Source organism: Macaca nemestrina, chromosome 13 (genome assembly GCF_043159975.1).
Source record: "Macaca nemestrina isolate mMacNem1 chromosome 13, mMacNem.hap1, whole genome shotgun sequence".
In the NCBI taxonomy this organism is placed as follows: domain Eukaryota; kingdom Metazoa; phylum Chordata; class Mammalia; order Primates; family Cercopithecidae; genus Macaca; species Macaca nemestrina.
In genome coordinates, this window is record NC_092137.1 from 65,555,209 (window position 1) to 65,573,280 (window position 18,072).

General features: G+C 38.9%; 1 protein-coding gene across 3 annotated transcripts in view; it reads left to right on the forward strand.

Moving 5' to 3' along the window:
* LOC105465161 (actin related protein 2) overlaps positions 1-18,072 on the forward strand; it is a 40,596-nt gene that overhangs the window by 14,362 nt on the left and 8,162 nt on the right. For all 3 annotated transcript variants that reach the window (XM_011713433.3, XM_011713434.3, XM_071076826.1), the window contains 5 exons: positions 1,557-1,772; positions 5,415-5,487; positions 8,624-8,760; positions 10,408-10,557; positions 16,366-16,511. In XM_011713433.3, coding sequence (XP_011711735.1) covers positions 1,557-1,772; positions 5,415-5,487; positions 8,624-8,760; positions 10,408-10,557; positions 16,366-16,511 — 722 coding nt within the window. The remainder of the gene's footprint in view (positions 1-1,556; positions 1,773-5,414; positions 5,488-8,623; positions 8,761-10,407; positions 10,558-16,365; positions 16,512-18,072) is intronic.

The following is an 18,072-nucleotide window of genomic DNA, read 5'->3' on the forward strand; positions in this document are numbered from 1 at the left end:
TCCTGCCTCAGCCTCCTGAGTAGCTGGGACTACAGGTGCCCGCCACCTCGCCCGGCTAGTTTTTTGTATTTTTTTAGTAGAGACGGGGTTTCACCGTGTTAGCCAGGATGGTCTCGATCTCTTGACCTCGTGATCCGCCCGTCTTGGCCTCCCAAAGTGCTGGGATTACAGGCTTGAGCCACCGCGCCCTGCCTTTTTTTTTAAAAAAAAACATGTATTTTTAAGCCTTCATTTTAAAACATCTCATGTTGGCCAGGCGCGGTGACTCATGCCTGTAATCCCAACACTTTGGGAGGCTGAGATGGGTGAATCACTTGAGGTCAGGAGTTTGAGACCAGCCTGGCCAACATGGTGAAACCCCATCTCTTCTAAAAATACAAAAATTAGCCAGGCGTGGTGGCAGGTGCCTGTAATCCCAGCTACTCGGGAGGCTGAGGCAGGAGAATCGCTTGGACCTGGGAGGAGGAGGTTGTAGTGAGCTGAGATCACGCCACTGCACTCTAGCCTAGGCAATAGAGCGAGACTCAGTCTCAGAAAAATAATCTTGTGTTAATTTTGCTGCTGCTTTTTTTTTTTGTCTCTCCATAATTAAAACTTAATGTATTGTAGCAAGTATCTGCTTCTGATACTAGTTGTGTTTTATTGAATTTATCAACATATGTAGAAATTAATATTATTTAACATGTTGACTAGCTGTTTTCTAAAAATAAATCTAAATGCTAGGACGTCCTTAGCCTTATTATGTATACAAAATGTGACTTTCAAATGTGGATCATCTTAAGTATGCTCTCATTGGAGACAAGACTTGTGAGTATTATGCTTCATGTGTGATGGTGTAGTTTTCCAATATTGTACTTTAAACTTGAAAGTGTTGCTCAGGAGATGATTTTAAAGGATAGGTTGTTTGCCTATATCTTAATTTTTTTATAACTCTACAGATTTTCATTCACCTTGGTGAGGCATATGTAGAAACAGTTTAAATTCTAATTCAGGCATATGTAGATAGAAGTTTGTGCCATTTATAAGTTCGTTGGTGTATGTATGCATTATTATAGAGTAATAAAGAATCATTTTATTTTTTGCTTCTTTCATTATGCTTTATAGTACTTACATTTATCATTTTGATATTTAGTGCAAAGAATTGTGCTGCATGCATTGAGCATTTTTCTACAAGTTTTTTTCCCCCTGATGTACTATTTCACATATCACAGGCCTTATTTTTTGAACAATTGAGCAAAAGAAACAGATGAAACCTCATACAAAACCCTCCAAAATATGAAAATGTGGGGTTTATTTGTGCTAATGCTCTTCTTTTGGAAACATTTGTGTTAAAGGTAAGGTCAATTTATTGATTTAAACCACATTGTACATAAAAATTTATTATCCATGATTAAACTTTCTAAGACATTGTTCTTGATAGAAAAGATTTTCTAACTTGTGGAATAAAAAGCTTTATTTTGCAAATGCCAGAAAGATTAAAATTAATTATTCCCCAGTTTTCTTAAAATATGCAAATATGCAAAACTTTGATCTACAGCTTTGACATAATTTTCTAGGATCTTATGGTTGGAGATGAGGCAAGTGAATTACGATCAATGTTAGAAGTTAACTACCCTATGGAAAATGGCATAGTACGAAATTGGGATGACATGAAACACCTGTGGGACTACACATTTGGACCAGAGAAACTTAATATAGATACCAGAAATTGTAAAATCTTACTCACAGAACCTCCTATGAACCCAACCAAAAACAGAGAGAAGATTGTAGAGGTGAGTTTTTATGCAGGATATGCATATGTGTATTTCTGTGATATTATGTTAAATAAAAAAAAAGTTTTTTTTTTTTACTATTGCTGTGGATAAAGAGAATAAAAATAATTGTTTTCCTTCAGATCTTACTAAGTATCTACTATATGCTAGTTGTTATTCTAAATAGGAAAGAAGAATAGATCAGTAAACAAAAAATCCTACTGCCATGGAGTGTCTATATTCTAACAGGGAAAAACAGGCCAAAAAAATTTAAGTTTTTAATTTAGTGAGTTAATTTAATTAAGTTTTTATGGAGGAGCCAGCAGAAGGAGATTGAAAAGGCTAATACAATAAGCAGTTACAGAGTTAATTAAATGGTTTGTTAGAAGGTAAGCGATCCAGTTGACCCTTGAGCAATGCAGGGGTTAGGGGCACCAACCCTCCCTACTCTTGTGCAAACTTAACTGCCCCCAAAAATACTTCTAATAGCCTACTGTTGACCAGAAGCCTTACTGATAACATACTATGTATTATATACTATATTCTTATAATAAAGTAAGTTAGAGGAAATGCTATTAAGAAAATCATAAGGAAGAGAAAATACATTTGATATACCTTAAATGGATGTCGATCATCATAAAGATCTTCATCCTCATTGTCTTCACGCTGACAAAGAAGAGGAGGGGTTGGTCTTGCAGTCTCGGGTGGCAGAGACAGAAGAGGTGGAGGAGGAAAGGGGAGGCAGGAAAGATTTATTGACAAAAATTGTGTATAAGTGGACCTCTGTGGTTCAATCTTCTTGTTATTCAAGGTTCAACTGTAGATGCTAAAGGCAAAATAAATCAGGTTAAGGGGGAGTGGGAGGTTGTAATTTTACATAGGTTGTGAGAAGGTGATGTTTAAACAGACAGGGTAAGTGAGTTAGCCAGGATATATAGGAAAAGGATGTTCCAGATAAAGGGAGTAGCCAATGTAAAGGTCTTAAGTTAGGAACAAGCCTGGCATATTAAAGAATAAGCAAGGAAGCCAGTGTGGTTGAGGGGAGAGCCACAGAAGATGAGGTCGGATAAGTAATATTGGTGCTTTGTGGGCTCTAATTAGGAATTGGGCTTTTACTCTGGGTGAAATATGAGGCTGTTACAGGAAAGGGAGATGCTCAGATTTAGATTTCTCTGTTGTGTTGTGAGTATCCCACAAGGAGGGAAAGATAGAACAGTTGGAGACTTTGTCAGTCATTTAAGCAAAAGATAATGATTGTTAGGATTGGAGTAGTAGTAGTAGAAGAAATAGAAATTACCAGATTATAGGTCTATTTTGAAGGTAGGGCCAAAGAATTTTCTAATGCATTTGGTATGGGTAATAGAGAATAAGGAGTCAGAGATGACTCCAAAGGTTTTGGCTTGACTGGAGAATGGAGTTACCATCAACTGAGGTCTGGAGAAAAACTGAGAAAAGTAGAGCAGGGTTTGGAGGGAAATGAGCAAGAATTCAATTGTGGACATGTTGAGTTTGTAGGTCCTTATTAGACATCCAAGCAGAAATGTCAAAACAGGTAGTTATATATATGAGATCAAGTTCAAGAGAAAAGACTGGGCTGGAGATACAAACTTGAGAGTCATCCGGATATAAATGATACGGTTCAATAAAGAAGAGAGGGTAGACAGTGGTGAAAAGGCCAAGGACCAGAGAGATAGGAGGAGCCAGCAGAAGGAGATTGAAAACGCTAATGAGGCTGGGCGAGGTGGCTCCCAGCACTTTGGGAGGCCAAGGCGGGTGGATCTCTTGAGACCAGGAATTTGAGACCAGCCTGGCCAACATGGCAAAACCCCATCTCTACTAAAAATACAAAATTAGCTGGGCGTGGTGGCGCACACCTGTAATCCCAGCTACTCAGGAGGCGGAGGCAGGAGAATTGCTTGAACCCAGGAGGGTGGAGGTTGCAGTGAGCTGAAATCACCCCACTGCACTCTGGCCTGAGCAACAGAGTGGGACTCTGTCTCAAAAAAAAAAAGAAACAGGAAAAATGCTAATGAAATAATGAAATAAGCAGTTACAGAGGAAAGAGAGAACAAGAGAGCTATGGTCCTCACAGTTTAAATAAGTAAGTTTTCAAGGTTCTTTTATTTTTGTATATATGAGGTAGAAATATAATAACTTCTGTAGCTTTCCAGTTACTATTTAATGTAAATGTTTTGTTTATGAATGTTTAAATGTTGATGGATATTTTTGAAAGGGTTTAGAAGAAAATGTTGTTAGACAGTATTTTTAAAGCCTGTATTAAAACTCAATTTTTGTATTAAGTGTTTTGAAAATCTAAGATCATTTTTAAAGATTCCGTATGATTTCTTATGGCTTACATTTTAATATTCTTATTTGTTTGAGTACAAATATGTCTATGACTGATAGTGTCCTACCTTAATCTCATTAACATGCTTTCAAGTTGGTATGTGCATATATATGATCATTCTTCTATTTTCATCCCTGTGGAGGTGGAATAAAGGATGATGGAATAAAATGCTATTCAGACTATCTAATTGTTTAATTGATGAGTATGTGTTTCAGAGTTGTAGAATTTAAATTCTATGTAATTTTCATTGTAAAATTTCTAAATATATAGATATTCAGAGTGATAGGCAACCCTACCAGTCAAGGAGTGCTCAGTCTAGATCACCAAAAAAAATCATGCAGGATATTCCCAGACAACCTGGGCTACAGAGAATGAACATGTGTGTGACCAGTGAGGGCACCAAGGAAACAACTCCTCCTTCCAGGATAGTTCATTAGGAGGATGTAATTACAGTCTTGATTCAAGTAGGGACTGGGCTTAGCAGCTAAGCCATTTCTGTATTTTCCAGCAATCAGGAAATAACCCTTTGCCATGCCATTTTACTGTTGTTCTTTCTTTCTTTTAATTTTTAAGCTGCTCAGAGTAGATAGAGCTACACTCTTGGCCCAGATTGAGGGAGGGGGTGTGAAGCTCTGTAAAGCAATTTCTGTATTTTGTCTTTGAATTAAAAGATATTTCCCTGGCTAGACGTGGTGGCTGACACCTGTAATCCCAACACTTTGGGAGGCTGAGGCAGGTAGATCATGAGGTCAGGAGTTCGAGACCAGCCTGGCCAACATAGTGAAACCCTGTCTCTACTAAAAATACAAAAATTAGCCAGGCATGGTGGTGCGTGCCTGTATTTCCAGCTACTCGGGAGGCTGAGGCAGGAGAATTGCTTGAACCCAGGAGGTGGAGGTTGCAGTGAGCCGAAGTTGCACCACTGTACTCCAGCTTAGGCAACAGAGTGAGGTTTCATCTCAGAAAAAAAAAAGATATTTCCCTTAAGGGACATCAATTAAGAAAGTCTTGTTCAATACAGAGAGCTTTCTTTCACACTAATTAGTCATTAACTAATACACTAAGAAATCTTTGCTTTGTCGCACTTATGAAATACTTGGAGACTTAGTATGTATCCAGAAGTCTGTCTTCAGACTTGGAGCTCTGTAGCAGCAGGACTTTAATAAACAAGAGGAGCTGATGAAAATGGAAGACTATTTCAGGTCCACTTTGATTCTATTTTGGGCAATTAATTCCACTTTGTGACCATGAAGAAAACATATTTATTATGTAAATTTCTAAATACTAGTTTTTTTTCTTTCTGTCTGCATTTACAGGTAATGTTTGAAACTTACCAGTTTTCCGGTGTATATGTAGCCATCCAGGCAGTTCTGACTTTGTACGCTCAAGGTAGGTGAAGCTTAACTGTTAGAAAAAATCACTTCATCAGACATTTATTATGTACATTTTATGTCAGAGAATTTGGTTTCTCAATAAGTTATAAGCCCCAGAAAAGTACATTATTTATATACCACACTTTGAAATATTTTCACAGTTTCTAAAATTTGTCAAATAAGATTTTATATACATTTTTATTTGCTTTGCTAAATATGGATTTAAGGTTAAAAAAAGGCTTAAAACTTATTTTTTTTTTAAATAGGATGTTCCCTCTTTTAAGCTATTTTAATTTTTTTTGTGTGTGTGACAGATTTTTGCTCTTGTTACCCAGGCTGGAGTGCAACAGTGCAATCTCAGCTCACCGCAACCTCCACCTCCTGGGTTCAAGCGATTTTCCTGCTTCAGCCTCCTCCTGAGTAGTTGGGATTACAGGCATGTGCCACCACACCCGGCTAATTTTGTATTTTTAGTAGAGACGGGGTTTCTCCATATTGGGCAGGCTGGTCTCAAACTCCCGATCTCACGTGGTCCGCCCGCCTCAGCCTCCTGAAGTGCTGGGATTACATGCATGAGTCACTGTGCCCGGCATAGCTATTTTTTTATGCATGGAATTTGTCCTCAGAATTGACTCGAGTTAAATAAAAAACACAGAGATTCAAAAAGGTAGCATAAAATCATGCCTGTCAAATATATAGTAGATTAAAAAGGAGAAGGTAAACATTTGGGAGTGCATGTCTAACTTTTGAGGTGGGTTTAATGGAGGGGACTACTTATATTCCATTGATATTTCCATTAGCAGCTGCCTCCCTCGTTATTGGAAATAAAATATTGGCCATGTCGGGAGAGCTCTTTTTTTTTTTTATGGTCTTACAAATTCAACAGGAACTTATTGAGAATGTCTGGGCCTGTCAGATATGTGCCAAGGAGTCTTTTAGGCACTTAATGGGATAATCCAGTGGGAAAAGGGTGTGGCACTGGAAATGGGTCAAGTGTGTTTGGAGAAAGGCCAGTGTGTGACCTGATGGAAGTGGTAGAAAATAAGGTGAGGTGGGTAGGAAGGGCTCTTTGGGAAATAAAATGTAAATTCTTGCTTTAGTCAGTGTTACTGGGAGTATTTTTGAATTGATGATGGTGTGGATTCCTCTTTTTTTTTTTTTTGCAATGGAAAGCCTCTTCTTTAGAAGAGTACAGTATTCAAGGTCCGTATATGAGTTTTATTTATGAGGCTTATTGCATCAATAATTATATCAACTTAAAATGTTATCAACTTAAAAAGGAGGTAGTTTTAGGCTGGGCGCGGTGGCTCACACCTGTAATCCCAGCACTTTGGGAGGCCAAGGTGGGCGGATCACAAAGTCAGGAGATTGAGACTAACATGGTGAAACCCTGTCTCTACTAAAAATACAAAAAATTAGCCAGGCATGGTGGTGGCGGGTGCCTGTAGTCCCAGCTACTCAGGAGACTGAGGCAGGAGAATGACATGAATCCGGAAGGTGGAGCTTGCAGTGAGCCAAGATCGTGCCTCTGCACTCCAGTCTGAACGACAGAGTGAGACTCCGTCTCACCCAAAAAAAAAAAAAAAAAGGTAGTTTTAATAAATGTTTCCCAAGACAAATTATTGTAATTAAATACTATAATACATGCAAAATTATATAAGAAAAAGGGAGACAGTCTATTAGGGATGAGAACCAAATAACATAATACTGACATGTTATAGATAATTGCATATTTTGGTTTAAAATAACTTTTTAAATTAAAAAATATAAGTTTTTGGGCCGGGCGCGGTGGCTTGCGCCTGTAATCCCAGCACTTTGGGAGGCCGAGGTGGGCAGATCACGAGGTCAGGAGATCGAGATCATCCTGACTAACACGGTGAAACCCCGTCTCTACTAAAAAAAAATACAAAAAATTAGCCAGGCGTGGTGGCAGGCGCCTGTAATCCCAGCTACTAGGGAGACTGAGGCAGGAGAATTGCTTGAACCCAGGAGGTGGAAGTTTCAGTGAGCCAAGATCGCGCCATTGCACTCCAGCCTGGGTGACAGAGTGAGACTCTGTCTCAAAAAATAAAATAAAATAAAATAAATAAAATTTTAAAAAAGTTTCTTTGACTAGGTATGGTGTCTCATGCCTGTAATCCCAGCACTTTGAGAAGCCAAGGCGGGCAAATTGCTGGATCTCTGGAGTTTGGGACCAGCCTGGGCAACATAGTGAGATCCCTGTCTCTACAAAAAATAAAATTGTCTGGGTGTGGTAGCACACGCCTATAGTCGCAGCCACTTGAGAGGCTGAGGTGAGAGGATCACTTGAGCCCAGGAGGTTGAGGAAACATGGGAAACAAAGCAGCTTCTTTGCTGTTCTTTTATTATGAGGTTTAACTGACATTGCCTTTTATTATAAGGTTTCCAGTGAATAATCAAAGGGATGCTTTGGGTAGTCACGTTTAATTTTTCTCAGATTTCTAGTTGTCTAGTATCCATAGGCATTTTTCCAGAATACACCGTATATGTTATTTGTAGTATATTCAAAACTATCTAAGTTGAAAAAAACGAAGAATTGTACAGAGCTTTAAGAACATGTTCTGCTGGGTATGGTGGCTCATACCTGTAACCCCAACAGTTTGGGAGGCCAAAGCGGACAGATCACTTGAGGCCGGGAGTTCGAGACCAGGTTGGGCAACATGGTGAAACCCTGTCTCTACAAAAAAATACAAAAATTAGCCAGGCATGATGGAGGAGCATGTCTGTAGTCCCAGCTACTCAGGAGGCTAATGTGGGAGGTATGACTGGAACCCAGGAAATGAAGGTTGCAGTGAGCCTAGATTGAGCCACTGGTACTTCTCCAGCCTTGGTGACAGAGCCAGATCCTGTCTCAAAAAAAAAAAAAAAAAAAGTCCTGTTTTTCAGTCCTCGGTCTCAGGGTCTGTTTCTTCTCATCTCCTTGGGCAGCACATAATAGTAGACCAGAAGTCTGATAAGAGAACACTCGCTTTAATACTTATGCATTAGAAAAACCTGCAAAGTAAATAATAAATTCTGGCTTCTAGTTGGTTACGTTTCTATTTTGGCTTCCGTACTGTATTTGGAACTTGCTGGCTTTGATTTTTCTGATATGACTTTTTATTTAACCCCCCCCCCCGGCTTTTATGCAGGTTTATTGACTGGTGTAGTGGTAGACTCTGGAGATGGTGTGACTCACATTTGCCCAGTATATGAAGGCTTTTCTCTCCCTCATCTTACCAGGAGACTGGATATTGCTGGGAGGGATATAACTAGATATCTTATCAAGGTAAGTGAAAGGAAAATATCATGGAAATTAAATTTTGTAATTTGTTTACCATCTTAACACAGAATTGAATGTATCATTTTAGGATTCCCGTAAATCTGTACCACTAGAGAAATTACCCAATTACCTCCCTTATTTATATAAAAATCCATATAAGTTTTATACACATGAAGAGAAAAAGATACATAAAAACAAGAAAAAAAGATGTACAAACATGATCTCTGTATACTAATGAGAGTACGTTATATCATTACCTAATTATATTTGTTATTCCTGAGGAATGAGTAGACAGATATTTCAAGGATGGAAGAGACCCCTATCTTGAAACTTTCTTGGTCAGCTCAGGCAGCCTTTTCTGCCATAAAACCTTTCTTTGAGGAGGTATGTTTTAAGCCATATTCTTGGTTGGGTTGCCTACACTTGTCCTTTCCCACAAAATACAGTGATAGCAAATTAATGATATTTGAGAAAAACAGCCCAAATACACCAGACTTTAATGTTTAGTAGTTTTCATGGAATATATCCAGTTTTTAACATTTACTATTTTAGTTTACTTGTGACTATAACTAGTTATAATTTTCTTTAAAACATTGCTGGAGAAGGTACATAAGGCGTCTACTTGCTAACATATATCATTTTGAATATTAAAATTTAGAAAATTGTTTATACCAGAATTCTGTAATTAGTCTATCCTCTCCAGGACAGTGGTTCTCACCAGGGGACAGTGCTGTCCCCTGGGGGATATTAGCAATTTCTGGATGCATTTTTGGTTGTCTGAGCTGGGCAGGAATGCTGCTGAACATTCTATAATGAATAGGGCTGGCTGCACCACAAACAATGTATAGTCTGTCAGTGGTGCTACTGTTAAGAAACCCTGTCTCTGCATTAAATTGGGTTGCACTGTCTTTACCTTGACATTGGGTTCCTTCAGTGTCATTTAAAGTAATCCTCCTCATGAGGGGAGATTAAATTAATGAGAATTATAATACTCTCATTTTAGGCCAAAATTCAAAGGGTAACCAACAGAATTTCTGGGGTTGTCTTTAGAACACAGACTCAAATATTAGAGGATATTTTTTTTATTTCTAAAGTCTAGTAATGTTTTTTCTCTCAGTGGGTTTTTTTAAAAAAAACTAATATTTTCTAGCATTTAAGAAACATAACAATAGAGATTATACCTTTGAGTATCCCAATAATTCCCTTATCATTTGTTAAACAAATGCTATTGCCGTTCTAATGTGTGCCAGACGCAGTACTAGAAGCTAAAGATAAAACTTTTAAAGACTTGGGGGCATTTCATAAATATGGCATTAATTGTATGAGCAAACTGCAGGCTACAGGAGTCCAGCACTAAAATAATATTTATTAATATACTTTGATTGTTTATCAAAACATTAGTACTCATGTAGAGCTTTTCAAAAACTGACTTTTCTAGTCATTTTACTGACTTATTTATGAATTGTTAATTATTTTACCCTCTCTAAATCCTTTTATGGGGGGTAAACTCCTACTTCTGAAATACTCAGTAGGAGCTGAGAATCCACTGCCCATTCTGTTATTGATGTGACATACTTAATGAGCAGTAATAGCTTTTGCAGAGTATAACTCATTCAGATCTATTATGAACTTATTGCTATTGTTTTGTACCAGCTGCTTCTGTTGCGAGGATATGCCTTCAACCACTCTGCTGATTTTGAAACGGTTCGCATGATTAAAGAAAAACTGTGTTACGTGGGATATAATATTGAGCAAGAGCAGAAACTGGCCTTAGAAACCACAGTACTAGTTGAATCTTATACAGTAAGTGTTTCCAGTGTATAATATATATATATATATATGTTTTAAAGTGGGCAGCCATGGTTATTGGTGTCAGCTTGAGGTTTTCTTAAGAGTCAGTATTTTTGTCTTGGGTTGTTGCAGTATGTATATGTGTGACTTTTAATGTCTGTTTCTACATTAAGATGCTATTTAATTATTTTAGGGCGGGCTGGGCGCAGTGGCTCAAGCCTGTAATCCCAGCACTTTGGGAGGCCGAGACGGGCGGATCACGAGGTCAGGAGATCGAGACCATCCTGGTTAACACGGTGAAACCCCGTCTCTACTAAAAAATACAAAAAACTAGCCGGCCGAGGTGGCGGACGCCTGTAGTCCCAGCTACTCGGGAGGCGGAGGCAGGAGAATGGCGTGAACCCGGGAGGCGGAGCTTGCAGTGAGCTGAGATCCGGCCACTGCACTCCAGCCTGGGTGACAGCGCGAGACTCCGTCTCAAAAAAAAAAAAAAAAAAAAATTATTTTAGGGCACCATATAATGCAAATTTAAGCAAGAATCATAAATTACTCTCTACACTAGGATATAATTAGATGCGAGATGTTATTTTGAGATTCTAGTATTTGGCATAGCATTTCTCAACATATGTTTCACAGAACTTTATTTCCCTGAGATGTTAATAAGCATTTCACAAAAATTAAAAAGAATTACATTGTCAAAAAAGTTTGGGAAATCACTGTAGAACTCAAGAGCCTTTGGTATGCTAATATATACACAATCAATATAGTATGCGTGTTTCTCAGACTTACACTCTAGGACTTTTCAGAATTTCATGGGATTAGTGGTCTAAGAAACGTACTGTGGAAATGGTCATTCTGGAGCATTGCTTTACTAATTCAGTGGGTGGCAGCCTTTCCTGACTTAATATTTTTTAATGAGGTGTTAAATGTTAACTTGAAATTGTAACTAATGAGATTTAGGACCTAGTTATAGTTTATAATACCAGAGGAGTTGACTAGTTATTACTAAAATGAAATAGTAATAGGCAATAAAGGCAAGTATTTTAAAACCATATGATGCATACTAGCTCTACATATTCACAAATATGTGCAAAATAGTCATTTTAAAAATAATTATAAAAAATTTGTTGTTGGCTGGGTGCAGTGGCTCACGCCTGTAAATCCCAGCACTTTGGGAGGCCGAGGAGGGTGGATCACCTGAGGTCAGGAGTTGGAGACCAGCCTGGCGTAAACCCCATCTACTAAAAATGCAAAAAATTAGCTGAGCAAGGTAGTGGGCACCTGTAATCTCAGCTACTCAGCAGGCTGAGGCAGGAGAATTGCTTCAGCCCAGGAGGCGGAGGCTGCAGTGAGCTGAGATCATGCCACTGCACTCCAACCTGGGTGACAGAGCAAGACTCCATGTTGGAAAAAAAAATGAGTTGTTAAGATAGTGACCCAAATATTCAGTAAACCCATTTTAAATTTTTTTAAAATTTATTTTTTATTACACTTTAAGTTCTGAGATACATGTGCAGAAAATGCAAGTTTGTTACATAGGTATACATGTGCTATGGTGGTTTGCTGCACCCATCAACCCGTCATCTGCATTAGATATTTCTCCTAATGCTATCCCTCCCCTTGCCCCCCAACCCACGACAGGCCCCATGTGTGATGTTCCCCTTCCAGTGCCCATATGGTCTCATTGTTCAACTCCCACTTATGAGTGAGAACATTTGGTGTTTGGTTTTCTGTTCCTGTGTTAATTTGCTGAGAATGATGGTTTCCAGCTCCACCCATGTCCCTGTAAAGGACATGAACTCATTCTTTTTTTATGGCTGCATGGTATTCCATGGTGTATATGTGCCACGTTTTCTTTATCCACTGCAACATTGATGGGCATTTGGGTTGGTACCAAGTCTTTACTGTTGTGAATGGTGCTGCAATAAACATATGTATGCATGTGTCTTTGTAGTAGCATGATTTATAATCCTTTGGGTATATAACCAGTAATGGGATCGCTGGGTCAAATGGTATTTCTAGTTCTAGATTCTTGAGGAATCACCACACTGTCTTCCACAATGGTTGAACTAATTTACACTCCCACCAACAGTGTAAAAGCGTTCCTATTTCTTTACATCCTCTCTGGCATCTGTTGTTCCCTGACTTTTTAAGGATCACCATTCTAACTGGCATGAGATTTTGTGGTTTTGATTTGTATTTCTCTAATGACCAGTGATGACTAGGTTTTTTTCATATGTTTATTGGCCACATAAATGTCTTCTTTTGAAAAGTATCTGTTCATATCCTTTGCCCACTTTTTGATGGGGCTATTTGTCTTTTTCTTGTAAATTTGTTTAAGTTCCTTGTAGATTCTGGATATTAACCCTTTGTCAGATGGATAGATTGCAAAAAATTTTCCCATTCTGTAGGTTGCCTGTTCACTCTGTTGATAGTTTCTTTTGCTGTGCAAGAAGCTCTTTAGTTTAATTAGATCCCATTTGTCTATTTTGGCTTTTGTTGCAATTGCTTTTGGTGTTTTAGTCATGAAGTCTTCGCCCATGCCTGTGTCCTGAATGGTATTGTCTAGGTTTTCTTCTAGGAGTAAACCCATTTTGTAACTTAATCATCTCCAGATTTGCTCTGGAGATTCCTTCCTGAAGTCTTCTTGATAGTTTCTCTAGTTGTCTAATTTTCCATCTACCTGATTAGTTTGGAAGAAAGTGGCTGGCACAGGGCAAAAGATAAGCAAACTAGAAATGTAAAACGTGTTTTATTTCTTCTCTCTTTTCTCAAAGCATTTGAGGTAGACTACAAAGATATATACAAATAGGCTGGGTGTAGTGGCTCACACCTGTAATCCCAGCATTTTGGAAGGCTGAGATAGCAGGATCACTTGAGGCCAGGAGTTCATGACCAGCCTGGGCAATATAACAAGAAGACCCTGTCTCTACAAAAAATACAAAAATTTGCCAGGCATAGTGGCACATGCATGTAGTCCTAGCTAGTTGAGAGGCTGAGGTGGGAAGATTGCTTGAGCCCAGGAGTTCAAGGCTGAAGTTTTGAGGCAGAGCTAGGATTGCACCACTGCACTCCTGCCTGGGTGAAGGAGCGAGACCCTGTCTCAAAAAAACAAAGCAAAAACCCATATATATATTTACATATATATATATATTTGATATATGCACACACATATACACAAGTATAAAGTAATAAGCTGGTGAGTAAGTAAAGAGGGGCATGAGTGGACAAATACAGAACAGGGTAAGATTTGGTGCAAAGAAATGGGATGCCTACGTTTAACAGTTCATTAAGGTGGTTAGAAAACTTGACCCCATGTTGGCCAGCAGCCAGAGCATGGAAAGAAGCCACACTATCAGGCTTCGAGTGCTTAAGGAAGGAGGTTTTGCTAGTAAGATCTGCTGTGCGAAGTTTTTCCAAATATTTTGGATGATTTCATGTGAACCCACCTGACGGAGGTGGCTTTTTTAAGGTTGTAAGTTTTGGTAACCTTTTTTTTCTTTCTCTTTTGAGACAGGGTCTCCTCACTCTGTTGCCCAGGCTACAGTGCAGTGGCATGATCTCGGCTCACTTCAGTCTCAATCTCCCAGAGTTAGGTGATCCTCCCACCTTAGCCTCCTAGGTAGCTGGGACCAGAATCAGTCAGTTTTGGAATCTAAACAATCATTGTAATTGGCCAGGCATGGTGGCTCATCCCTGTAATCCCAGTACTTTGGGAGGCCGAGATGGGAGGATCATTCGAGCCCAGGAGTTCAAAAACAGCCTAAGTAACAAAGCAAGACCCCATCTCTACAAAAATAAACAAAATGAGCCAGACATAGTAGTGTGCACCTGTAGTGCCAGCTACTTGGGAGGCTGAGGTGGGAAGATCACTTGAATCTGGGAGATTGAGGCTGCAGTGAGCCATGATCACACCACTGCCCTCTAGCCTGGACAACAGAGCAAGACCCTATCTCAAAAAAAAAAAAATATATATATATATATATATATATATTTTGTAGGGCCAGGCATGGTGGCTCATGCCTGTAATCCCAGCACTTTTGGAAGGCCAAACTGGGCAGATCACTTGAGGCCAGGAGCTCGAGATCACCCTGGCCAACATGCAGAAACTGTCTCTACTAAAAATACAAAAATTAGCCAGGCATGGTGGCACATGCCTGTAATCTCAGCTACTTGGGTGGCTGAGGTATAAGAATCATTTGAACCCGGTAGGCAGAGGTTGCACTGAGCCAAGATCAAGCCACTGCACTCCAGTCTGGGTGACAGAGCGAGACTCTGTCTCAAAAAAAAAAAAAAAGTAATTATATTATAAATGTACTGTTAGACTTGTTAATGTAAAATTAATTCTGGTATCTTGTATAGAAATGTGTCAAATGCCAGCATACATGGGCATGCTTATTACTTAGGACAATCCAGTGAATTGTGAGGTGTTATGAGAGGAAGTTTCTACTTAACATTTCTCATTTAATTAAATATGAACATGATGTGTGACTGACAAGGTTTTTTTGTACAAAGTCATAATATGACACCTGTGGCCGGGCGTGGTGGCTCACGCCTGTAATCCCAGCACTTTGGGAGGCCGAGGCGGGCGGATCACAAGGTCAGGAGATCGAGACCACGGTGAAACCCCGTCTCTACTAAAAATACAAAAAATTAGCCGGGCGCGGTTGTGGGCGCCTGTAGTCCCAGCTACTCGGGAGGCTGAGGCAGGAGAATGGCGTGAACCCGGGAGGCGGAGCTTGCAGTGAGCCGAGATCGTGCCACTGCACTCCAGCCTGGGCGACAGAGTGAGACTCCGTCTCAAAAAAAAAAAATAAATAATAATAATAATAATATGACACCTGATTTGTTTAAATCTTATTTGCTTAAATTGAAATTATATTTATCAGTTATTTAAAATTTATTAGGACCTAACCTAGTAGGATACAACAGAATTGCCTAATAAAAATAGTCTAGATCAGTGTTCTGTAAACTTCTTTGATCATAAAACATTTTTTGGATTAAATGATTTGATAGAAGTGGCACACATGTTATAAAGTATTTTGATGGCAAAATAATAGTTTCACAGAGTAATTATTTGGTGACATAAAATTATTTAAAATGTTTGATGTAGCTGGGTGCAGTGGTTCATGCCTGTAATCCCAACACTTTGGGAGGCCAAGGCGGGCAGATCACCTGAGGCCAGGAGTTCAATACCTGGTCAACATGATGAAACCCCGTCTTTACTAAAAATATAAAAATATGCTGGCGTGGTGGCGCATGCCTGTAATCCCAGCAACTCAGGAGGCTGAGGCAGGAGAATTGCTTGAACCTAGGAGACAGAGGTTGGAGTGAGCCAAGATTGCGCCATTGTGCTCCAGCCTGGGTGACAAGAGCAAAACTCCATCTCAGTCAGTCAATCAATGTTTAACATGTCTATTCTACATAGCAGAAATATCCATAAAATCACAAATATGTTAAAATTATAAAACTGCAGTAACACATAGCAGCAGTAATCAAAATACAGTGGTTGGTTAGTGATGGCTGTTTCTGCTTTGCTGCAAATGTCATGCACTCATGCATCAGTGATTTCTCCAAGAAATTCCTGATATTTGGGGGCATGGCATACCACTTTTAAAAGCAAAACAGAATGTGATGATAAGAACAGTTACCTGAATCTATTTAATTTACCTTTTTTTCCCCAAAATATTTTTTAGGAAAAGTTATTGTTGGTAATGATTTTGGTTACAGAACAGATGTATTTGTAAGTACTAGTGTTCTGGAGAACACTGGGAAATTTTAATCTTTTCTGATTAGTACCTGATTATTCTTGGTTTCTAGCTCCCAGATGGACGTATCATCAAAGTTGGGGGAGAGAGATTTGAAGCACCAGAAGCTTTATTTCAGCCTCACTTGATCAATGTTGAAGGAGTTGGTGTTGCTGAATTGCTTTTTAACACAATTCAGGCGGCTGACATTGATACCAGGTATATTAGAAATGGTGATTTCAAAGTTATTTATCAGAAAAATAATAAAAAAAATTTTAAAGTTATTTATCAGAAATAGGTGGAATTAAATAGAATGACTAAGTTGTTTATAAACTTACTTGAAATAATTTGACTTATGGAAAAGTTGCAAGAAAAATATAGAAAATCTAATCTATATCCTTTATCTGTATTTACCATTTTACTAATTATAATGTTCTGCGTGTTTGTTTTTTCATTCTGTTTTTTTCCTGAACCGTTTGAGAGTAGATAAAATGCATCAATTCTTTACCAGTTGGTGTTTCCTAAGGATAAAGATACTCTCTTACATAGTCATACTGATTTCAGATCCTTTGGAGATATACCCAGTAGTGGAATTGCTGTATCATATGGTAGTTCTATTTTTAACTTTTTGAGGAACCTCCATACTGTTTTCCGTAATAGCTGTACTAATTCACACTCCCACCAGCAGTGTACAAGGGTTTCCTTTCCTCCACATCCTTGCCAGTATTTGTTACCTTTTCTCTTTTTTGATAATAGCCATTCTAACAGGTGTGAAGTGATATCTCGTTGTGGTTTAATTTGCATTTATTTCCCTGATGATTAGGGATGCTTAGCATTTTTTCCATTTGTATGTGTTTTGAGAAATGTTTATTCAGGTCATTTGCCCATTTATTAATTGGGTTATTTGTTTTTTTGCTATTGAGTCATTTGAGATTTGAGTTTCTTATATATTTGGGATATTAACTCCTTATCAGATGTCTGGTTTGCAAGTATATTCTCACATTCTATAGGTTGTATCTTCACTTTGTTGATTAATTCCTTTGCTGTGCAGAAACTTCTTTTGTTGTTGTTATTGGTTTGTTTTTTGTGTTTTTTTGAGATGGAATGTTACTCTCTCACCCAGGCTGGAGTGTAGTGGTGCAATCTTGGCTCACTGCAACCTCTGCCTCCTGTTTTCAAGTGATTCTCGTGCCTCAGCCTCCCAAGTAGCTGGGATTACAGGCATGCACCACCATGCCCAGGTTTTTTGTTTGTTTGTTTGTTTGTTTGTTTTTGGATTTTTTAGTAGAGATGGGGTTTTGCCATATTGACCAGGCTGGTCTCGAACTCCTGGCCTCAAGTGATCCACCCCCCCTCAGCCTACCAAAGTGCTGAGAGAAACTTCTTAGTTTGATGTAAATGCATGTATTTTTGTTAGATATTGCCAAATTTCCCTCTCTGGCAGTTGTATCATTTATCCTTTCCACCAGTCTGATGAGTGAGACATTATTTCAGTGTAATTTTACTTTTTATTTCTCTCATTAAGAGTGAAGTCAAGCCAGGTGTGGTGGCTTCTGGCTGTAATTGCAGCACTTTGGGAGGCTGAGCAGGAGGTGTACTTAAGCCCAGGAGTTTAAGACCATCCTGGGCAACATATGGACATCCTGTCTTTACATAAATTTTTTTCAAAAACATTAGCCAGGTGTGGTGGTGGTGTACTCCTGTAGTCCTAGCTACTCAGAAGGCTGAAGTGGAAGGATCGCTTGAGCCTGAGAGGTAGATGCTGCAGTGAGCCACGATT